Consider the following 25106-nt stretch of genomic DNA (forward strand, 5'->3'; position numbering starts at 1 on the left):
TTATATATCCCATGCTTATTAATGTTTGTACATTTTTGAATTGTTGTGTCTCCTTAGATACCTACACAGTGAAAGGAAATGACAATGGAGCCCCTTGTGTATTTCCTTTTAAGTTTGGTGGTAAATGGTATGCTGACTGCACAGATGCTGGCAGGTCAGATGGATGGTTCTGGTGTGGAACCACTTCCGACTATGATGTCGACAAGAAGTATGGATTTTGCCCAACAAAATGTAAGCTTTTTCCGTTCATGATTCTGCTGTGCTGTTACTCAGCTGCCTGGAAATATGTCCATAACATGCTTTACAGTTTGAAATGGTTCAGTTTCTGTCTCTGTTTAGCTGGCTTTCCACTTAAGAGCTACCTAAATATCCAAATATAGCACCCAGCATAAAAAACATTGCCCAGTTATTTCTGGGTGAAAGTATGTTAATCATGTGCCGGAATCTCTACCTACACCATTTACTTAAAGAGAAGGTATATTCAATGCAAAGATGTTACATTAGCATAAATAGTACATGCAGAAGGCCAAAAAATAGAAACCTGGAAGCTAGAATACAGTTTAATTGAAAATTAAAGTTACTTTGGAGAATGAGTTGCCTTCTAGACACAAAAGAGCTTTCATAAACTCTTTACTACATTCCAGTGTTTCCCAAATCTGTGTACTGTATTTTAGTTCTGTCTTTTAACTCAGTTAGAAGCATTTGTATTCTAAATTTCCTGGTTTGAGTATACTTAGAGTTTAAAATGCAGTATTATGAATATGCAGAGCTTTATTTAGAAATGTTGATCTTACGTTAAGTAAACGGGAGTCATTTATGCCTGCATGTGTTTGAATTCTTCTAAATTTGAATGAATTTACTCTGGGCCTCTGTAAAATACGTACTTAACATTTTGTCTGCAAGCTGCTTCTTCTGTCATGCTGAGAAGGGTAGCACTTCTTCCTCCCTTCTTCTTTATTATTGTGTTTTTGTGTAAAGCTCCAGCTGGCTGCAATCAGAGCTAAGGAGAAAAATATGCCTTTCCTTTGATGTTAAGAAAAGTGTTTGGGTTGATCTTAACTGGTTTGATGACAAAATACTGATGTCCTTGCCTGATTTTCATGAATGTTGCATTCAGTATTTCAGACGAATAAAAACAGCACTTTTTTTTCTCCTATGCCAGTATCATTTTCAAGACAATAAAAACATGTTGGGAATGTCAATCCCATTAATAAAGCACAAGCAAAGTTGACTTAAGAATGCTCTCTGCCTAGTAGTATTTGAGTACAAAAAATAGGAGGCATCATTAAAATTTTGTTTAATTCTTTGGCATAATTCAAGGAAATCCATTCAGATGGCAGTGATTGTGTTTGGAAAAAGCTGCTTTATGCTGATTGCCTGCATGTTTCCTTCCTGATTCTTCAGTACTGGCTATAAAATATTCAAGTTTGGGTCATATATTTTCCATGGTGGAAGAAGTTTTAGTCATCCCTATGAAAAAAAAAGAGTGAGATATGAGAGAGTGATAAGTTAATAAACTTCAGCAACACCTTTAAAAATAGAATGTTTAAGTCTGTGTGTGTAAAAGTTTACTTACTAAGAATAAAGTGTTTGCTGTTTCTTAAACTGTCTGGGGGACCAAGAATGCCAGCATGAAAATATGTGATGCAAACTATTAAAGCTGCTTATACGGGGGCCAGGACCTTCAGTGAAATGGCTGTGGCTGACCCAGTCCCTTTTCATTGTGACCAAATCCACGTCAAGTGTTCTCCAAAATGAAGAGGGCATGAAGCCATACTTGGAACAGTTATTATAATCAACAGAGGTGGAGAAATTTTATCAGTGGTGGTGCCATAATTGTGATTATGACCCTTTATTTGGTGATTTAGAAAGAGATGCTGACACAGTAACAGCAGAAGCTTAAATCTGAGGTTAAATCTTAAGCTTAAATCTCCTTTAGGAAAGGAGCTAAGAAGTGCTGCTGCTACAACAAACAATTTTTAGTAGCCTAGAAAATTCTGCTTCTTTATAGGTTACACCATGACTTTTTGAACTGTGTGCTGCACTTCAGAGAAGGTGTTGGGGAAGCAAACAGGTTGCACAGTGTATGACCATCAGGAGAGTGACTCAGTGTGTACCTATAGCTCTATTCCAGTGGGAAGAAGTCCATGGAGGCCTCTTTCTTGACAGATGAAAGAGCCATAGTTTTAACGAAGGATTCAGAAAGCCTTCTAAGCCATGCATAAAAATGCAGATGACTAGAACAGAAACAAAAACTGCAGAGAATAAATGCATGGTGCATTCATCTGTGTAGGGATGGAGTTCAGATTTTTATTAATTTTCTACTTCTGTACTAAGGACAGTTGTGATTGAACATTAATTTAGCTTAGATACTAAAATATATTATTCCAGAAAAGTGATTCATCTTTTTCTTTCCCTGGGGAACTAAGCTTTAAACAACAGCATATAGATTTTCCAAGATCCTGCTCTGAAAAGACATGTGATCTCTTAAAACTCAAGTGTTGTAAAAGCAGATTTTCTGAGATTTAGAAATGAGTTTTATTTTTATGAAAGGCCAAAATTCCACCGGCGAGCACCATATGGAATTCAGCTATAAATTATGAGACTGGGGAACTGAGGTGGAAGGTTGGATGAATGCCCAAGACTTTTTACCTCTTCTTTGTAATAACTGCATGAGATTTATAAACCACTTACTATCAAGTCAGAGCCAATTTTCTTTATTGAATTATAGATTTTACTACTTTTGCAATATTCATTTTACCCCAGCCTTGTGCACAGGGATTTATGGTCTTTTAGAACATAGTATAGCAAAGAAGTTTTGATTCTGATAGTTACAAAAGATTTTTGACAGAAGTTGATTTGTGGATAAAGATAATCCGATGAAAGTCCCCATTTTTATTGAAATGTCATTATTTTACAGTAGGTTATATTTGATTTCTTTTAAAAAATAAAGATAATTTGAAAAGAAACACTTCCTATTACCTACAGATAATCAGATTTAATACAGGAAAAAGTGGAACTGTTAAGTGACCTCCTGATATTTTACAGGTACCATGCTTTGTCTTGAGTTTTGCTTATTGTACTGTTTCCCTCTGTTTGCACACTGAGGTTTTCTGAGCGCTCTGAATTCAAAAGAAACCTCTTTCTCTCAATTTTTTCCGAGATGACAACTTGACAAGCTGATAAAGGCTTCAGGAATTTCAGTTGTTTTCTCATTGCTGGCAGACATGCAGCGATTTCTGCTGTGTTCTGCTTTTGTCACGCAACTTTATTCCCTTTATGTGATATTTAGCTCAGTGTTGGGACCTCATGTAGGTTCCATTTTTGGCAGATCAAGATCACACTGTTTTCTGTTGCTTGTTGGTGGAGATACAATTGAGATGAGCCAGAAGAGACTGCAGCAGTGTAAAGAGTGTGGTACCTTCTGGGGTAACTTCTAGTGTTGGGTCCTTTTGGATGATGCTTTCACCAACATTGCCTAAAAGTGCCAAGTTCAGGTATTTAGGGAGTTCAGTCAGGCTGTGTGGTGGAGGAGAAAGTCATGCTATGTCAGACGCATGCTTAAGAAATCAGGAATTGCAGGGAAGTGTGAGCTGGATGGTGATGATGTCAGCTTTTCATTCAGCACTTGGGTCTGATTACCACCACCACAGTAAGGTAATACATAGCCACTTTACATAGTAACCCAAATTAGTAAGAAAATTTGGGGTTTATCTCAGAAAAAAGGTCAACTTGATATACACCTTAGCTAGCATCACCCTGGAAGTTTTTAGTCTTTTTCTCCACATTCACAAATCAACTATTTTAGCATGTTTTTATCCACTCATTGTTTACCTTAAACAGAAGATTTGTTGTACCAGAGAAAACGGTGACCTTGTTTCATTCCCTGTCTGCTGCCCTGGATCTACTATTACATTAGAGAACCTCAGGATTCCTTTCAAGCCATTTGTCTATAGCAGTGTTCAGGCATTTTGTCGCTTTTGCTATGCAATTTTTTTTTCTATATTTTATCTGGTTTCATGATGAGTTACAGCATTTTCTTTTCTCTCTACAGTTACTGCTAATGATTTCTGGAACACAGATCCTTTAACAAATGTCCAGTACCAGATAAACTCTGAGACAGCTTTGAAATGGCATCAGGCAAGAAAAAGCTGTCAACAGCAGAGGGCAGAGTTATTAAGCATCACAGAATTACATGAACAAACATACCTGACAGGTAGGTTAATATTATCCATCATGTTTTTAAAAAAGCATATTATTGCAACAGTGACACTAATATGGCATGTTCCATCTTAAAGATTTATATTTGTTCAATTCTGGTAGTTAGTAAATTGAAATAGTTATATTGAATGATTCAGCTGCAAGTATAGGACAGATAATATTTATTTTATCGTGATTAAATATTGCCGTAAGTTAAGAGTAACATAAAATATACAATTAAGTAGTGCAGGCAACAAAGAATGAATATTGGAATGCAGAAAAATGCAACGTAGTTTGTAAACTGAAGATGTAGATACCAAGATTGCATCCTTTTTGCACTCTTTTTGTAGTGTGTATTAGTCAGCAGTTTTGCCTATTTCACTAAAGCCATTGAATCTTCAGTATATCCTACAATATGAGAAGAAAAAGAACTAATAAACAAAATGACTCACAAATGGTCTCAGTTTCAATCTCCTTCAATGTTTTTGGAAGGAGTTTCCAAACTTCTCCTATGAGAAAATTCTTAAATTTGTACTTGAATATATTTACATTCTGCATTGGGAAAGTCCTCTTTATTACCTTCTCAGCCTGTGTACACACATGAAATAGTCCACTAATTCATCTATTAAGTAGATGAGAAAATATTTTGAATATGTTACATCAGCTGAATGATAAAATATTCTATGCTATAAGCTATATGTTGTACTCTCTAAATTCATAGAATCAGAGAATTAGAGAATAGTTTGGGTTGGAAGGAGCATTTAAAAGATCATCTAGTCCAACCTCTCTGCCATGGTATAGGTTATCATGGATTAGACTAGGTTGCTCAAAGTCCCATCAACCTTACCTTGAACACTTCAATGATGAGGATCAACAATTTCTCGGGACAACCTGTTCCAGGGCCTCACCATCAACATTGTAAGAAATGTCTTCATTGTATCCAATCTAAATCTACCCTCTTTCATTTTTAAACTGTTGTCCCTTGTCCTGTCACTACAAGCCCTGGTAAAAAGGCTTCCTCCAAATTTCTTAGAAGTCCTTTTTATTTATTGAAAAGCCATGACAAGGTCTCCCCAAAGCCTTCTCCTCTCCAGGCTGAGCAACCCCAGATCTCTGAGCCATTCTTCACAAGAGGGATGTTCCAGCCCTCTGATGATTTTTCTTTCCTCCTCTGGACTTGATCCATGGCTTTCTTGTACTGGGGACCCCAGAGCTGAATGCAGAACTCCAAGTGGGTCTCACTAGAGCAGGGTTTTGAGGGTCAGAATCCCCTCCCTTGCCCTGCTGGCCACACTGCTTTGAATGCAGCCCAGGACATATTTGGCTTTCTGGGCTGCAAGTGCACGTGACTGGGTCATGTCCAGCTTTTCATTCATGAGCACCCCAAACTCCTTCTCTGCAGGGCTGCTCTCAATCCATTCATCCCCTAGTCCATATTGATACGGTGAATTTCCATGATCCAGGGGCAGGACCTGGTGCTTGGCCTTGTTGGACTTCATGTGGCTGATACGGGCTTACTCCTCAAGCCTGTCAGAGGCCCTCTGGTTGCCATTGTTTCCCTCAAGTGAGTCAAACACACCATTCAGCTGAGTGTCATCTGCAGACTTGCTGAGGGTGCACCCAATCCCACTGTCTGTGTGACTGACGTAGATGTTAAGAATACTGGTCTCAATATAGACCCTAGAGAAACACCACTTGTTACTGGTTTCCATTTGGATTCTAAGCCCCTGACTGTAACTCTTTGGATGCAGACACCCAGCCAATTCCTTATCCATCTGGTAGTCTATCAATCAAATCCATATTTCTCCACTTAAGAGAAATGAGAAATGTATTTTTAATGCTATGAACAATTTGTTCTGTCTAGATTTCTGTTTTCAATTTTAAGATGTGGTCAAAACATAGGTTGTTTTTTTAATGACTGTGACAAAATTATTGTTGAAATCAGCGCTCAAGGGAGCAAACTGTCACTGACACAGAAGTTAGTTATCACTTGATGTGTTTTAATTGCAAACTAATAGATATGGTTGCTAAATGCATGTGAAGATCAGTTTTTCATTATACAACTGTACTGGCAGTACCAGGATTTCCTGTCTGGCTCAGTTCTCAGAACCTCAACGTGTTTGTCCAGAAGAAGTAATAGAACATGTTAACATGTTGGTGCAAAACCAGGTATGAGGTTCCAGTCCTTTCCAGTAGTTAACTACCTTTCCTTTTAACTTTGCCATGCTTCAAGTGCTGCCCATCCTTGTGGTGTCAAAGACAACTACAAATTGCAACATCTTGGCATGATGCCTTCAGTAGAAGCAGAAACAAATGTTACACATTGCACAATGATTTTCTGTGAACTATGCAGAAATGCGCTTAAATTTAAAAAATCAGTCATCCAGCTGTGATTCCTTATGCTAATGGCACAGATAGACAATTGATTAGTAGTGACGATGAATAATGTTCAGTAGGACCATATTTCTGATTGCTTTTCAGATCTAGAGGAATAAATTTGAATTGTTTTTTAGAAGCCTGACTTATCATTGGCTAAAGAACTGAAATCAGATCGGTCTGAAAAATGCACAAGTAATTCTGTTAAAAAGATGATGTTTGCAATGATTGAATTTTCGTGTATTTTGATAAATGAGAACAGGTTTTTTACACTGTGAAATTAACACTTGTTAATTTTATGGAAGAGAAAATACACACTGGAAAACTATATCTTTCATTTTAGAAAACTGATTTTTGGTTTCGTGACCTTTTCTGCAACTTTATCCATTTAATATTTTATAGTTCTGAAAAAAAAGTTTCGTGTTTGTGATCAATGGTAGCAGAGTCATTTTGTTCCCTGTCATAATAAAATTCTCCAAACCTACAACTAAACTGACCAATGTAACTGTATGTAACTAACCAATGACCTGTTTTGCAGGTTTAGCTTAACCACCTTAACTAGAACATTAAAAATTGTTAAAACTTTTACTAGGAAAAAGGAGAAGGAGACGGCTCCACTAGAATTCAACCCTCAAGTCTTTAGGAGGTTCTTGCTCTTGCTGTGGGCTTCCAATATCTCTCTGTGTCTCTGTTACCTAGGTCTGACTCGCACACTGAGTTCAGCTCTCTGGTTTGGTCTTAACAGTTTGAATTTCAACAGTGGATGGCAATGGGTTGGTGGTGCTCCTCTTCGGTACTTAAACTGGGTTCCAGGTAAGGTTACATACATTGCTACTCAGTTCAGAAGGCAAAAATTTGGTCATTGTGTAACAGATATCTTTTCTGGCAGTCTATTCTCCTGCAATTATTGAGCTTGTTTTGATGTTGAAAGATTCTGATAGAGATTATAAACACTGTGAGTAATGGCCCTTATGCTAGGGATATACATGGGGCTTAATTTATTATTCATAATGGAAAAGGTAGCCTCAAAATCCATAGGAAAGTTTTAAGTCATCTGTTGACACTTCATTTGCATATCTTCTTAGTTTATTTTATTTCTGAATACAGAAGAAATCAGGTACTGTAGATGTCTTCATTTGTGAGATTAGACTGATCAGTGTTTTTTTGTGGGGGGTGGATTTGTTTGTCTGTTTTGTTTTTTAAAATTTTATTTTATTTTTCTTTTTCCTTTTTTTAAAATTCCTTTCCAATTTGTTTTTTGTTCAATTTTTTAAATTTGTTTAAAGAATAGATTTTCTTTTTCGTGTGGGATTAACCTACTTACAACAGTAACACGTATGAAACCAAACATTTGAGGCTAGTCTATTTTGATGGAAGCCCAGCTACTTGACAGCTGTAGCTGCAGTGTTGAGCTCTGGTACCATCATTAAAAAGCCTGTTTCTATGCCATCTGTGCACATGGTGACGGGCTGTATCTCTGGTTGACTATACAGAGTGCCTGTGTAAAGGTCTCTTTTCTCAGGATCCTTGCCTTGTTCCTTTGCACTGGCTATTCAGGAAGCTTTTGGAGACTGATTTAAAGTAGATGTCTGCAGTGTAAATGCTCTTTATCTTCACTGAGAATTTCAGATGTATTTAATGACCAGTAACCACACCTGCATGCTCCAGCATATCACCCAGGGCCTCCCTTGTGTAGATAAGCCCAAAAGCATGTTTTAGGTGGACAAACTTCTTAAGTAGTAAACCCTGAAGAGTGAATTGAACTACTTTATGAACAGCTCTCCAGTGGAGTGAGCACACAGGCAAACAGATGAACTGCAAGTTGCTGTGAAGGTATTTATAGCTCTGTCATCCGAGTGCACTGATGAGAATCTGGATGCAAGAAGGAGTGGGGGAAACACAGTTGTGAGATGGAGCCAAAGCAGCCAGAGGAGCTGTTCATGGTTGTTAAAACTGCAGACAACTCTCAGTTGTACTGTAAAGAATTAGATGGGTTTTGATCTAACAAAAATGGGCTCCATTTATCTTTAACTCATTATGTTCCTTAATTTCATTCAAAGGTACTCTTACTCTACTCTTATGTCCATATAACATGTTTTATATTTGTGCTATCTCCTTCATGACTTTATGTTGGTCAGCCTACCTCTGTCTCATCTCCATTACACTGGATGTTCAAGAACTGGCTGCTTTTCTACTGGTACATTTGAAGGGAATTTGTGGAAACTTCATATTTTTCCATTTCACTAGCCCTAAATAAATGACAGAAAAAAATTGGAACTGTTATCAATGTTTAAAAAAAATTATTTTGCTTAGAAATTTTTGAGTTCTAGCTGCCAACAGCTGAACTTCTTTGTGCATTAAAACAATTTAAGATTATATTTTTGAAGTTAGCATATCTATTTCTCCTATGGGAATAAGAGAGAACGTGACTGAAAATATAAGACTGTATTTAATCTAAAGTAATGAAATCATAATGATATAAGAAAATTTCAGTGAACAATCTTGGACACTAAAAATATTCTTTTGTTATGTTTATTCTGTGTAGTACCAATGCTTATATGTAATATAGTGACATATGGTCAGAAATTACAGAAAAAACATGCTAAGTTTAATAACAGTAGGTCAGATCTTGAGAAGTTCACCTGGTTTATTGCAGAAATTTCTTCTGTTCTATAGGTTCTATTTTTCTTCTAGGTGTTTTTGTTAGTGCTAATGCTAATCAACTATATCCAAGAATATCCAAATATCCTGATATCATTGTATTGGTTAGACAAATAGGCAAGAAGTTCACATCAGCAAAATAATTACTTATTATTTTTCTTACACCAAGTACGGAATTTGACTAGCTTACTGAACAGTTTTTTTACCTGAAGACTGTCCTCTGGAGCTTAGACATTCTCTGTTTAGAAGAGGAAAAATCCCAAAGAAAATAAACATATGCACTCTAATACCTTTCACCAAGACTTTGAACATGTAAAGAGGCTGTTAAACTATGAATTTGTGACTTGTGGCTTCTGTGGAAAAATTATCTCTTAAGGGACTGGACTTCCCCCTTCAGTCTAAAGGACTGTAGAGTACCACAGCTTTCAGTGTGGTAATGCATTTTATGGTTGAAGCATGGACCAGAAGAGAATGTGAGAGCTGGGAGGGTAACCATGTTGTGCTTATACACTGTTGTTGTTGAGGTTTGTGGTGGTGGATTTTTGTTGTTTTTTTCTTTTTTTTTTTAGGCCATCCTTCTCCAGAACCTGGAAAAATCTGTGGTGCATTAAATCCTAGCAAAGGTGCTAAGTGGGAGAACTGGGAATGTGATAAGAAACTTGGCTATATTTGTAAACGAGGAAATGCTACTTTAGAATCTTTCATTATTCCTACAGGTAGGTTTGGTAATATACCCTCAACAAATCCTAAATGAACAGTGATTTTTATCTTTAATTGGAATAGGTGTTATTGCACTTGGTAAAACCAAGCAAAGGACACTGCAGACTGTGGTTTGTCCAAGATTCCCTCTAAAAGTGAACAGTGTGTACTTCCTTTTTGCTCTGACCTCCCTATTTCCTGTGTAATAATCTTTCTTCAATAGTCCTGAGTTCCAAATTGCAAAACTGTGTTCTCTTTTCCAAAACCAAGCAGAATTGTCAGATTCTGATTATAAAATAATAAAACATGAATTTAATGTTTTTAAAATGATGTAATTTTCTGAAGCCCCATGTACACAATTAAACGAATTCACTTCTTCTTCCTGTAATTTTTAGTACTTATGAGTCATTGCAAGTCAGTAGTGGGCTAGAGGAATTTCTAAAAATTATTTTGAATTAGATATTTTAATGTATTTATATGTCTATAAATATAGAAATATTTATATAGAAATATAGAAATACTTACTTGTATACATAAATAAGCATATACAATTCTTTATTATATTATTTAAATTAGATGTGTATAGATACTTTTTCAGAGGAAATGTGATTCTGGAACTTGCCTAATGTACCTAAGACAGAACAGGGATAAGACTTATTTAGACCTGTTTCCTTATTATCTGTATATTATAAACACATTGTAACTTATTCCTTTGTTTCATCACTCCTTCTTTCTGTTCTTTCCAAGTCCCTTTCTTTATCCAGGACATACCTGTATCTCCTAAATCCACAAATATTATTTTGTGTAGCTTTAGAAGCAGAACACTAAGCTATTACTAGATTTCCAGTTCATTTATTAATATGCATCACTACTTGCGAAACAGATGTTTTGAAAAATCATTGTTTGATACTTGGCTTAAAAAACAGTTGGTGTTTTTAAATAATTTTTCTGCTTTTGTCAATATAGAATCAGTCCCGTTAAAAACACTTAAGACAGAGGATTCTGCCTCATTTGTTTTGCTTTATTGCTGAGAGAAAAACCACAAGAATGAGCTGGTGTATCATTAATTAGACATTAAAATACATATTAATTAATGAATTTAATTAATTCCTCAGTGTTGAAATTAAGCACATTCATTGCCTTAGCTGAGAAAGACTTCAGTGCATGTTTAAATCACTTCTTAATTTAAGATGTAAAGATTCGTTAGTATTTTTATACCAGTGATACCCAAAGAGTTCCATTTATATATAGGTTGTTTTAGGTTATTCAACTAGCTGCTGCTCAGCTTTCAGGTTTCACACATCAGTTCTGAAACACTGATGCCTATAAATACAGTATCAGTTTAATACTGGCTGCTATATTATTTAGATTTAAATTCAGTTTTTTTGGGGTCGGGGAGTGTGTCTAATGGTCATTACTTTCTTTTGCGTTTGGCTTTTGTTACTACCCCCCACCTCCACCCTCCAGTTTACCAGTAATTTGAAGGAAGAGACAGAAGTTTTCAATTAAACAGAAATTGCTGAGGAAACACTGTGACAGATAAACCAGCAATTGGCAGTGGTTCACTTCATAAAATATTTTCCAAAATGTCCCACGGGGGGAAGTAATAAAAGGAGTAAGCATGGAATCATGCAAGGTGTTAAGTGCCCTCAGCTTCTAAAGGTGTAAGGGAAAACTCGTGGCAGATCATGTTTTCCTGAGTTAAGAAATAAATTACTTGCAAATTCATACATGCACGTAGTTGTTCACCTGACATTAAACACAGAGACAAGCCTTCGAAATTTTAACCCTAGAAGTTATAATTTTGTCTAACAGGACAGTATGTGGGACAGAGGAACATTTTACAACAGAATTTAATCATGCTTGTGTTCAAAACAGTCGGGAAAGATCTTTACAGAATGTTTGTTTTCATTACAGATGGATTTTCACAAAGCAAACATCTGCAGGATTGTTTTGAGGTTTTGTTTCCTATTTCTTGTAACAAAGTATTTTTTCCAGCAGAGGGCTACATCATTTTATACATCAAAGTGATGTAGAGTCTTAGGGCTACAGAGAATTTGTTCTGTAACACAGCTAAGTAGATTAATAGAAATGTATTAATTTCAGCTTCAAAACGTTGAAAGGAAAGGCTGTCTGTCTACCTCCACCAAGTGATTGCCAGCGCAGATTTCATCCCAAGCCAACAAAGTGCAGTGATCTTAAAGTACTCTTTCCAAATGTTCCTTTAAATATTCAGTTAGAGGAAATAAATGCTCTTACTGTTATTGCTGGGATGCTGTGTCTCTCTCCCTTATCAGACCACAGAGGATGGGTCTAAGAGAGAAATTTGCATGTCTGAGTCATGAGACTGGCTTCAGCTAGTGCTTTCACCCTTTTAGACACCCAAGTCAACCACTGTGAGATTTTCAGACTTCAGAAAGTCAAGCTTATAAAAAAGTTAACTTTACAAGAGTACTTGCTCTCTATTTGAGGAATAACAATTCTACAGTTACAGGCCAATAAATTTATCAGCTTGACATTTGGAATAATATTCTTTACACATTAATGCAATATCATCTTTTACCTTTTATTTGTGATAATTTGCATTGCTTTTTTTGTTTAAGTGAAATGATATCCAGGGAGTAGTAGTACTTGTTTCCATTAGGATGAAAAAGTAAACTGGAGGGCTTTGAGTTGTCTAGTATTTTCTTTAAAAGTAGAATGGGGAAGCACAGGGTTCATTTTTGCTGAGTAGTTGAAATGAAGAACGAAGAGTTTCTTGTGCTAAGAAGTCCCCACAATGTAATTCAATAAGGCTTACACCAAGGAAACTAGACCATCAAATGCTTTTTTTGTTTTGTGGCCTGCAACAAGTTCCCTGGTGTTACTGGGTCTACAAGGAAAAGTTTTCCTGTCCTGCCATAGCTGCTTCAGTGTTCAGTGAGTAATATTGTCACAGTCTCCATCAGCTTGAAAAAGAGATGCTCATGGACTCACTGAGACATAAATACCTTTGTGACTCTCTCTGCAGCCCTGCCTGAACTGTTGATTTCTGTTCCATTCAGTGTTTGCAGTTTGCAGACGGGTATGTTGAGCGCTCTCTGATTTATGGCAAAGCACTGTAAAATGCATATGCTCGGAGCTGAGACCAGGTATAGGACAAATTAGGCAGCTGCCTGAAGCATCAGACAACTTCTACAAAAGCATTTTTCACCTCTGTGCTCTCCTGTTTCTCCCAACATCACCACGTACATTCAGTTTGTTTTCCTGGGCTTCCTCCACTCTCTTTTTCAGTTCTTCCTCTCCTGTGGCAGAATTGAGAGGTCTCTGACCAAGTATTGAGCCCCTTGTCCTGGGGAAAAAAGGTTTAGTTTTATTTGAACTTTGTGAGAACATGCTAGTACTTTTCAGAGGCAGGCCTGAACCGGCAGAAGTGTGCGTTGTGGCACTATATATCTATTAATCATCAGTATGTTCCAGTTGAAACAGGATATGTGCCTTCAACATGGGCCTGACTGGTCATGAGTTTGGGTGCCTATTTAAACATTCCTACAGAATACATCCCACTGTTAAACAAAGACATTTCTTCTCCTTCTGACACACAGAAGTGTTTTTGCCAGCAGAATTTCTGAAAACCTGCTGTCCTTGTTCTACTCTGTATATTGGTGTTTGCTAAACCCATCTGCTCATTATAAATAAAGAGCTGCAAGAATCCTAATTTGTTTCTTCAACAGCAATACTCTGTTTATTATATGTTCAGGTGGCACTCCTCCCAAGGCTGAATTGTTTGCTGTACAGCTTTGTGTTTGTTGGCAATATCCTGGTGCTGTTCTACTGAGCTTCTAAAAGCAAGTTTTAAGCATAAATCATTTACTTTGACAGCATAATTTTATCAGTTAAGCTTCTGAAAAGGATTCCTAAAAGCAGTAGTCTTATTTGGGTTCTCTTGGGATTATATATAATCAGTTATTTTTTTCTGTAGTCTAGCAGATGGGCTAATCCATAAAGTGCCTAAGTTTTGGGGAAAAATAGTTACTCTCATAAGTATGTATTGTGAAGTCAGATTCTTAACATATAACATGGGGATTAAAGAGAGGTGCTGACATCAGTGTAGAAAAATTATAAAGCACCACTCTGCAGATCTTACATTTTAGTATGTCAATATGCATGCCTATAAAGGACAAAACTTAAAGCGTTTTATTGTCTTTTCGCAAGTTGCAAGCACTTGTTTGCACCTGAAGTGTTCTTAAAAACAATGTGGAAATTTCAACTTTCAATTATTCACAAAGACTTTTATCCTTTATGTATTTTTCATCTCTGTTGTTCTTCGTGAAGAAAATACATGATTAATGTTTTTTTGAATATTTTCTGATGTGTTTAGTCTCTAGTAAAGAATAGTATTCTGAAACTCTTTGTGGCAATTTTTTTTCAGAGGTGAATGTGCCTATTAGGTGTCCTGATCAATGGATGTCATATGCTGGTCACTGTTACATAATTCATAGGGACGCCAAAATATGGAAAGATGCCTTAACATCTTGCAGAAAAGAGGATGGAGATCTGGCAAGCATCCATAATGTTGAAGAATACAGCTTTGTTATTTCTCAACTTGGGTACCGTGAGTATTTTTTCATAATAACGTATATATACACGTATATTTATTCTGAGTAAAGAAGGTATTTTGAATATGTCTTACCTGCTAATAAAATGAGGAGACTGTTTAAAAACAGTAATTTCCCTGATCACAGAGTGCAGAAGGAGTTAAATTTTAAATTAAAAAAATCAGAGGAAGAAAAAACACAGAATAGGAGCACAAAACCCAAACAGACTTTACTGCCGCAAAAAAGCTGTGGTCAATGATGCAAATTGCATTATGTCCAAACTCCAATTTCTTAGGGTCTGCTTCTGCCTCCTTTTATATAGGTTAAAACAATTTAAAACTTTTCCAGAACATAAAAGGATTTTTCAATTGAGCTGTAAAAATAAATGAAGAGAAGGAAAGTCTGCTAGTCCAAGACGGTTTGGGAAGATCTGTGTCCTATTATTGGCACTGCCATGTGCTTACATTTCAAGTCATGCTGCTTGTGTTTCTTCTGAAACAGAATCTATCTGTCCCAGTACATGGATTCAGATGTGCCCCATATCAAATACAGTACTTAGGTGCTTGGTTTCTGAGCTGTTGCAAGGCAAGTTAGTCTACAGATGGAAGATGTGTTCATTCAGAAAATGCAGCCATGCAGACTCTGAGGCAATTTCATGGTTGCTATTGCTTTACATGAACCTGCTTTTGCATGGAGGAACAGTTAACTGCTTTTTGATGGGAGAAGCATGTTCACACCTATGTGTGCTTCTTTGCAGTGACTGATCCTATGTGTGCTTTCAGTGCCAGGTAAAGGTGAATTAGTTTATCCTTCACTGAAAGTGTAGCCATGTACTTTGAGCTGCAGCATAAAAGCAGTCTTGGAGTGGAAATCATAAAACAGCTGATATGTTTTATTTTTGTATCCTAGACACCTTCATGGCAACTTTCACTTCTCGTCACATTCCTGAAAGAGTGACTTGTTGCTCATTCATGAACAACGTGAAACTTTTACTCTTTCAAAAGGTATCCTTAGGAAAGGTGGAATCTCTCAATGAGACATTAGGACATTTGATAGAAGTTAGGTTCTAAAGGAAAGTAGTTCTATTTTCACCTTACATATGAGAAGTAGGTTGTTTCATAGTTTAATACCTCTTCCAAAGACCTTTCCTGAACTGACTGTGCTGTTCTGTTTTTGTAAAAGTGAGTGTTTCTGAATAGCAAATAGTCCTGAAGGAAACCAGGCTTTTCATAAATGGTGAACTAGCTGCAACAGACTATTATGAAAGCATTCTTTTCAGAGAAGTAATATAGGAGCAACTAAAGAAACCTTTTACGAGAGTTTATGACTGTATCAGATTACCCTTGTTCACCACTGAGAGGAGAACACCATGTATTGCAGTGCCTAGAAAATCTTGTCTGCATCAGGACACTGCTGTACAGAAAGAACAAAAGTCTATCTTTGTGCCAAACAATTCACAGTCCCATGATAAAACAAAGGAAGAAGGGGTACAATGAGATGAATATTGTCATGGTAGCTGAGCTTTTGTTGGCATCACCCACAAAGGAGAACTTTAGAGAGGAACATGAAGAATAAAGAAGTGCATTCTGGATGTTTACACGGAAGTCCAGCATGTGATATGGCACAAATGTGCATGACTGAGAATGGGAAGCTGCTTCACAAATTGCTGGAAAAAAACCCTCTTGGTATTTAATCATACATCTGTAGAGATGATTGCAAAAAAGTAACAGTTCTTCTACTGAAGAAAAAAATGTTATGTAGGAAGAGACTCCATAGATTTGTGTGGCTTATTTAGATGACTTTGATGTAGTTATTTTGTTAAAGAATTTTGTTTATTGTTTGTATTACCATGGTGTGAGCCCACTGCAGTAGAAACTCTGGCCATGGATGATGCCTCTGCTGTGCAAAGTGCTCAGTAAACACAGAAAGAAAGATTTTAAGAAGTAACTAAACAAAAAATAAATTAGAGAGCATGGATGGTAGTGGGCAAGGAGGGAATGAGAGTACGATGGGCAGTAGAATTGGAACAGCTTTCAGTTGTGTTAGCAGAGGAGAGTTTAAACAAGGGTACTGAAATGTAATTTTGGGGGACTTCTGAACTTAAAGCACAGTCTGCAAGAAGGGGTAAAGGTGTGTGTTTGAAAAGGGAGCCTGAGAGCCTGGGAGTTTGAGCACTTCTTCATGGGGGAGAGGTGGTGAGTTATGAGGGCTGATCACACTTAGGTGTTATAAAGGCAGGAGACTTGAGGGAGGGAAGGAGAAAGGACAAAGAGGTGACTGTCTGTCATTCAAGTGTCATTCACCAGCTAGGAGGGTGATATTTGCAGTATCTTGGTTGGCCAGAATGGGAAGCCTCCTAGTTCCTGAACTAGCAGATAGCAGAAATGTCACAGAAGAGTTTTAGCTTATGGTGGAATCTAGGAAATGTGTTAATCAGAAAGAATTTCCTTGAGGACAATGACTTTTATCTTTTTTATAGGCAGTTCTGTTGCTAGGGATGGCAGAATCAGAAAAGAACCATTGAGAGACCTGCTGCTGAAACTGATGACTTTTTGTGGGGGCTCACAAAAAGCTGATATTTTTAATTTCCATGGGTGATTTCATTGTCAGGTTGACTGTGGTCAGTCTGGATAGAGTGTGTTAGAAGAAGACTTATGCAAGAATGCAAGAACTTTGACAGCTGAACAGGAAAAAAACTCTGAGCGTGATGATTAGAAATAAAAGGTTATAAGCAAAGGAAAAAACTGTTAAAAAATAGTCTCCTTATTGTTCATGAAAAATGTTAATAATGAGGAAAGTCTAGCAACCAAGTAGTTTTTCTTGGAAAGACAGCTATCCAAGGAATGGACTGGGCATGCAGTTGGTCAGCGTGAGTCATAGTGCTGTGGACAAAAGGAAGTACCTGCTGCCTATGGTATATACTGGATAACAGACTGGAAATAAATAACAAAATGATATCTTAAAAAATGCCAGTTGCACTGAACAAAGTCAAAATATCAGTTCTATCTATTCAGACTGATTATAAATGCCTAAATTTTCAATCCTCCTTATTCAAATAGTTTATTCAGAGGAAAAACCAAATATGAACATAATAGTGTTGTGTGTTAGAGTGGAGGAATTTAAACACATGCAAATGAACCTCTCAGAAACAGAGCGTGAAGTAAGTTTCTTGATCAGTCCTGCAGTTTTCTCTAGCCAAAAGCCAGCAGCTAACTCCTTTAACTGAAAAGTGAAAAAAATCCAACAACCATGTGTATTTCATTTTACTCTGAAATGAAATAAAATATAGGAACAACAGAATGGGAAAACTTGCAAGTACTCTGGTTATCAGCTCTAAAAGACATCACTGAGTGTCTGAGCATTAGAAAATAGGACACTTCTTTCTTCATTTTACTAAAACTAGGAGGAAAAGGGGAGGTAATACTTTATTTAGGTGTTTATTTGTATCTTGTTACAAGAGTTTTGAGTTGGAAAAAAAGATGAACCTAGTTGTGTTGCAATGTAATTTGGCAAAGGGAGTATTTTGGTTGTTTTCTATGATGAACACCCTTATTTTATTGCCACTTCGGTGGGTGGCCTTTGCTGATGACTGGAGTAGATATGTGATGGTCAGTCTGACCTCTGTGAAGCTGAGAGCCCTAATTTCCTGACTGCCTTTTAAACTTCCTGAGGATAAAATTTTTTCTTTTCCACGAAGACAAAAGTTCACATTATATGAAAGAACTGTTAATTGTATGTTTTAGAGCCATCTGATGAGCTGTGGATTGGGTTGAATGACCTCAAGGTTCAGATGTATTTTGAATGGAGCGATGGAACACCTGTCAGCTACACCAAGTGGCTTCGTGGAGAACCCACTCATGCAAACAACAGGCAAGAGGACTGTGTCGTTATGAAGGGAAAGGTAAAGTCACATAGCTATTGACTGAATTGTCTTATAATTTCATTTATCGTTTGAACTTTTTCCTATGCAAGAGCAAATAACAAAAAATAGTTTAAAAAAATGGGTATGTTACTGCTTGAAGCAGCCTACTTTAAAGTCAGTAATAACTTTTTTGAGGAAAGATCTCTGTTTGAGGTTGCCAGAAAATTTCACTGAGAAGCAGACAAGTGGTAGCAACTGCCCTCCAGCATCCATATGTCAGGATTTCAGTTTGTGCACATGAACTTCTTTAAAGAATCTTATAATTACATCGGGAAGCAGATGAACATGTAAGTGTTTTCTTCAGGAAACTAAAAAGACATTTTGGATGTGTTTGGCTTTTTTCTATTTTGACTGAATATGGTACTCACCTTAAAAAATTGCACTAGCAATTTTTATTGATGCTAGAGAGAAATACTCTCTTTAGAAGAAAACAGAAATCTTAGTTTTATTTTTCTAAGCAAAGTTCTAAATCTTGGATCTAGATGGTTTAATTGTTAGGCTTGTGTCTGCACTGCACGTGAAGAGCTGTGAGAAAAGTAGTAAAGTATAGCAGGGGCATTAGTGAAAGCCTTTCCTAAGTGACTGTACACCTACAGTTTAAAGGCTGCTTAGAAAGGGCTGTTCTTCTGGAATATGTCAATGGTCAGTGACCTAGGAGTATTACAGGAAAAGAGATAGTACCTGGCATAAAAATCAGCCTGTGTTGATGTTGTATTTTTCCTTCTTGTGATAATTAAAACCAATGAACTTACCACCTCCTTTAGAGTTTGCCAATTATATCAGGAGGGACAAAAGCACGTACACATACCAAAGGTATTTTCTTATTTTGCAAAATTAAAACTTAATGGTTGAACTTTTGCTACACTTTTGGTTAGTGCACTTCTAAACTGAAGAGGAAAACTAAGGTTTTTTCTCAATGTCCTGAACACTCTACTGAGCTCTACTTGGAGCACAAGCTTTCAGCCAGGCTCCAGTAGGTTTAGTTTTCTTGTTTGCTTCAGTGCAGTCATCAACAGCAACCATGGCCTATATGCATGCAGCTGGCTCATGTGTCACCATCATTCTGGTGCATAAACACTCAAGTTTAAAGATTGAGAGCAGCAGGAGAGGGCTAAGCCAGCCCTGCATCAGGAAGAAGTAGCAAGCGACATAGAGGAGTCTCATTTATAGTTACAAAAATTATTAAAAAATCTTCTCTGCTGTATTAGTGGGCATACTCTGGTGAGAGAAGTGTAAATGTATATTTCTTCCACGTTAGGCATGCCATGGTGCACATGGTAATTGAGCCAACCATCTTTTAAGGATGTGAGGATTTTTGTGCTCTGTTGTCTGTGCAGTGGCTATGCCAGTGCTGGTTGAGGTTGTAGTAGATGCTTTGCTTATCAGAGTTATAGGGTCAGACAGTGGAAAGAAGCTGAGCGCTCTGAGGTGGGAGTCAGTCATTCAAGGATGTAAATGGCACTTGCTTCAAGAACTTTTATACTGGTCAAAGCCAGAGAACTTGCTCGGGCATGGGAGAAGACATGGATAGAAAAATAGGAATAATTGTTAGTTATGCCCTCATTCTCACTTTGTATGGTCACTAAAATTTTGAAGTTCAGACCAAACTACTGGGACACACGACCAGTTCATTTATAAGGAGACAAGAATAATTACAGATACATGCAGTGGTGTGTATGTGTTGAGGCAAATCTGTTGACAGAAGATGACCTCAGATTTTAAAAGGGATCCAACATCTGGTTGGGGATTAAAATGAAATTAATTCAATGATGAAGGTCTCAAAGCATTAAGATTTGGGCCCACTGGTCATGTGCTGTATGCCATGCTAAAACGGCAGCACTCAGTGCAGCCAGATAACCTATGACCATTGCTCAGAAGCAGTTTCCCATGGCAAGCTGGCATGCTTAATACTGTGGTCAACAACCACCTGAAAATACTCATTCAGGGTGCTGGTCCTTGACTTTAGGAAGGGAGGACTCTGTTCTCTGTTAGTCCAAGCCTTCTTTTCCTTCACCTAACACAGTCATTCACTACAGAAAGATCTTGAGGTCCTCCAGCACTGAATATGTATCAAAACCTCAGAGGCTCTTTTAATTCCAACAGCAATAGATAGATATAATAATGGCTGTAGCTACAAATAAATAAAAGTAGCAGCATGCTCTTCCTTTCTACTCCTTTAGAAGAGCTGTCATCCTTTCACTTTTATCAGTGCCCAAAAGCAATACAGAAAGCATGATGTAGGTTTTGGCTGAAGAAATTCCGTGGAAGTTGTACCAGCTCAGCTCTTGGAATCAGCTGTCAGCTGACCAAGCAATGCATAACTATAGTTGATCTTCTAAGTTTGTTGACATTTACCTACCTAAGTACACTTATGTTTCCGTTGTTGATATTTTTGGGTTGATCAGTCCTTGGCTGAAGCCATCTGAATCCGTCAGTTATATTCATGGAACAAAGCCTGGCCCTGTCTGTAACACCACCGTCTTTCTCAAGGAAGTGTTTGGGTTTAGTTAATGAGAAAGCAAGAGAACAGAGATATATTTTCAAAAGGCAGCTCATAAGACATGGTAAGAACTATCTAGAAATTACTGCATGAATTTCCCAGTGAAGACGCAGTTATGGAAAGGCAGCAAATGATCTTTCTGCAACTAGAGACACACGGCTTCAGAGTAGGTTTTCCTGTGTTGAAGAAGTCTGAAGGTCTTTCAAAGATTATTTCTTCCAGTCTGCAAAGGTCAGAGATTTGGGTGATTATTTGAAGGGCCTACCAACCTAATGAGAAAGACATGGTAGGGATGGTGTAACAGCCACCAGTGGACTTGCCTTGCAGTAAGCACAGGACAGACACAAGCACCAGGTGAACATACAAGGTTTTGTTGTTGCCGGCAGAAGTGTTGAGCTTTGGGAGAGTTTTTGCTGGAAGCAAGGTTTGTTGAGTCTCTTGAGAGCTTGGGATACTGTGGCAGAAGTGTCTGACGATTATTTTACATTTGGGAGGGGGCAACAGGGAGAATAAAAAGAAGGGAAAAAAAGAAGAAATTGCCATCAACTGCTATGAAATTACAGTTATAAAGGTGGAGTCTTTAAGGCATAGGTGAGAGGCACACACATTTCCCTTCCTCTCCTAATACACTTCATCTGTTCAGCCAAAATACATGTAAAATATTTAGGGAATGTAGTGTGATATTCCTTGCTTTCAGTATGACTTCCACTGAATGTCATTGCTTCTTCTGAGAATCTGCAGTGTGAGGAATAAGAATATTAATTCTGACTTTGACAAAGAACTTCTTACATCTTCAAAATTTTGTATAAGTATTAACTAAGGAATGCAGTATTTTGGTGTTTTTTTTTTTCTGTTAGAGTTGTATTTCTGTGGGGAGAGATGATATCTCCCTTTCCTCCCACATGATTATTAAATCAGTAGTCTTTGTAAAGATGGTGTATTGCTGTCATCCTCAAGGGATTGCTTTTCAGAATGGTAGATAATCAAAGAAAGTGTAAGTCAATGGTAAATCAACTCCAGAAGAAGTGAGGTAGGAATGAGGTTGGAATTAAGTATTGAACTTAGATGAAGGTTTTGCTCCATTTAAGCCTAGCAAAAAGTTATTAAATACTTAGAAGTATAAACCAGTTTTTTTGAAGATTAAATCCCAGTTGATTGAGTTTCTGTTTGTATGTTCAGGATGGATTTTGGGCAGACCATTCTTGTGAAAAGAAGATTGGCTACATCTGTAAAAGGAAACCTATGTCAGATGCTCCTCCTGAAGAAACAATTGACATGGGCTGCCAGAGAGTAAGTGAAGAAAAATCTGTCTGATCTGAGTAGGCTGCTAAGAATGATAAAAAAGAGAAACTGTCACCTAGGTGACAGAAAACACAGGACAAATAGGTTCTGTGTCATCATAATCAGAAGAGTTTGCCTTCTCATTTCTATGGCAGATGGGGTAGGTGTTATATATGAGTAAATCTAATCTATGACTGTCATTTGGCTCTTGATACTCCCTTTCTTTTTCCAGAACTTAAACCAAATCTCAAACCTGTTACCCTGCAGCAGACCATTTATCCTTGATTGGCACTCAAGCTTCCCTAAAGAGTTTGCCTGTACCATCAGCTGCACTTCAGCTCTGGCTACAGTTTTCTACAAAATTGTTCATAGTAGGAAGGGTATCCCTGTCTAAACACTATTCTCAGGGCTTTGGTGTTGTCGCTGTCAGTGCTCTCTACTTTGAACAACTTATTACCAGTGGCCAAGTAAAATGCATCTATTGTGCTCCTTCTGAACTGCCAGAAGATCTATTGTTTACTTGCTTGCCTTCTAATGACATAACACCCAGTAATTACAAAAAACTACTGTAATTTATTATGTCATAGGAAATCTTACTGAGTATTTGTCTTCCTTGAAGAAATTTCCTTTTCTTCCAAGTCTGCTTTACACAATTTCAGAGAAAGTCTTTGGCGATTATTCCCGGTAATTGTAAAAGAGTACCTGGAATCCTAAAAAGTATTCAACTGTTGGAGGAAATAAAGGGTTTCTCATGCTTATGGATGTTATCATAGCCTATACAACTAAGTGCATGCTTGTAGGAAAAAAGTCTTGCAAAAGTGAGAAATTAAAAACCATCAGAAGAAATTTTTTGTAAACTGTGGCTGGTCACAGCAAACTTCTCTGAGAGCATGTTCCTGAGTAAACAATATTTGAACGATAAAACTTCAGGAGAAAGTGTTATTGTTAGTTAAGGGTAAACAAACTTGTTTGAGGTGTCATTCCCTTTCTGAAAATTCAAGCTGAAATTTGCTTCTCAAGACCATCCTTGTGATTGCATGAATCCTATGTGCTAGTTGTAATCCTGTTCTGAGCACAAAAGATGCACAGAAAAGCCTCTCATCCCTTTGTGACTGGAATACATTGATCAAAAATTCAATAGATATGAAAAATTGTTTTATGAAACAAAATTGTAAAAAAATTTGATCCTGCCTGCTTCTGCCCTGACTTTCAGTTCCATTGTTCCTTTATCTAGTGGTTAGGTAACAGTGGTATAAATCAGTTTTCTGTTTTGTTGCTTCCCTTTCCCTTTTCCTTTCCCTTTCCCTTTCCCTTTCCCTTTCCCTTTCCTTTTCCCTTTCCCTTTCCCTTTCCCTTTCCCTTTCCCTTTCCCTTTCCCTTTCCCGTTACCATATATTATCACTTCACATTTATTTTGACAGGGTTGGAAAAGACATGGTTTTTATTGTTACTTCATTGGAAATACATTTGTAACATTTTCTCAAGCAAATCAAACCTGTGGAAGGCATCAGGCATTTTTAGCAACTATTGAAGACAGGTATGTAAATGTCTACTTGTCTGAGGGGATCAAATGAGGATTGAACTTCTAGCAGCACCTGCATATCAAAATAGAGACTCTGATCTGGGCCAAAATTTAGCTTCAGAGGACAGCTATCTATAGACACAGAACTTTTCACAGTTTTTACATGTATATTCAAATCCAGGAATCTGGTTTATACAGAAAGTAGGTCATGGCTGGGAAATCAGTATTGATACAGATGGCTATATAAAAGAAAAAGTCGAACTATATCTTCTACTTTCTTAATTGTAGTGGCTAACTTGAGTGAGGAATACAGAATCCAATTTTGAGTATTACATGAAGAGACATGGCTCTGAATTCCTTTCAAAAGGTAGTTCAAATGAGCAAGAGGATATAATTTTCAATCATCTGGTCTTAGAATTGAGGTACCTAAAAAAATTAAGTAAGAAATCAAAATGATGTGAAGTGCTTGGTACCTGAAAATCTGTCACAATTCAGGCAGGGTTCAGTGTGTGCTAAATTTCTGGAGAAGTGGTGCACATTACTGTATGTGAAATTGGAAAAAGTAAATAATGATGTATGTGAAATTGGAAAAATAAAAGGTTTAAGAAAAAAATATTTTGCTTGCTGATGACTCAATGCTTTACACAATCTCTTATTTGTTGCTATATAATCAAAAGAGATATGTTATAATGTGAAAGCTCCAGCTGTCACGAATGGTATCTCTCTAAACATAGATAGCACTGCAGCTGCCACAAAAACGGTTTAACATTAATATGGTCTTCAGGCTACACCTTGTTAAAGGCAGAATTTTTTTTATTTGCTCTGATTTCTTAAGAACTGTTTGTTTAAACACCACAATGAACTATGTCAGGCTTTACCTCTATATAGGTTTGTTTGCTAAATATAACTTTTCTTGCTTAATCATTGGATCTAATTTACAGTGTTCCTTAGTTTGATAATTTAGTATCATACTACTTTAGCCTCTACTTTTTGTAACTTTCTTAGTAATACTGAGATTCCTTTTACAGTTTTGGATTTGTCTGAAGCAAGAAGTAATAAAATACAAGAGTACTAGAAACTCACAAAATAAAGTGGTACAAAACATAAGGCATGTCAGGTTTCTTCTTTGCCACCAATTTCCTGTCAGTCCATGATTATGCCACCTTATTCACTGGCCCTCTGAGAAGACAGTGAAATACTCTGGTATCAAAGCTTACAAAGTATCTATTATTTAATGGTTTTGTTATATTCTTTGCTAAAGAAAATATATCCAAGCTATGCTTTCAAGAATGTATGGCAGTAATTCTGAGAAAATATCAAGCCTTTTACAACTTAAACATAAATTTAACACTATTAATTTAATGACTG

At 37.0% G+C, this 25106-nt stretch overlaps 1 protein-coding gene across 1 annotated transcript in view; it reads left to right on the forward strand.

The window, feature by feature from the left end:
* Window positions 1–25106, forward strand: part of LOC116446199 (macrophage mannose receptor 1-like) — a 58705-nt gene that overhangs the window by 6447 nt on the left and 27152 nt on the right. The window contains exons 3-10 of the mRNA XM_032113565.1: window positions 58–231; window positions 4055–4216; window positions 7276–7389; window positions 9807–9953; window positions 14348–14530; window positions 18257–18414; window positions 22115–22225; window positions 23638–23753. Coding sequence (XP_031969456.1) covers window positions 58–231; window positions 4055–4216; window positions 7276–7389; window positions 9807–9953; window positions 14348–14530; window positions 18257–18414; window positions 22115–22225; window positions 23638–23753 — 1165 coding nt within the window. The remainder of the gene's footprint in view (window positions 1–57; window positions 232–4054; window positions 4217–7275; window positions 7390–9806; window positions 9954–14347; window positions 14531–18256; window positions 18415–22114; window positions 22226–23637; window positions 23754–25106) is intronic.

This window comes from Corvus moneduloides, chromosome 1 (assembly GCF_009650955.1).
Source record: "Corvus moneduloides isolate bCorMon1 chromosome 1, bCorMon1.pri, whole genome shotgun sequence".
Classification (NCBI taxonomy): domain Eukaryota; kingdom Metazoa; phylum Chordata; class Aves; order Passeriformes; family Corvidae; genus Corvus; species Corvus moneduloides.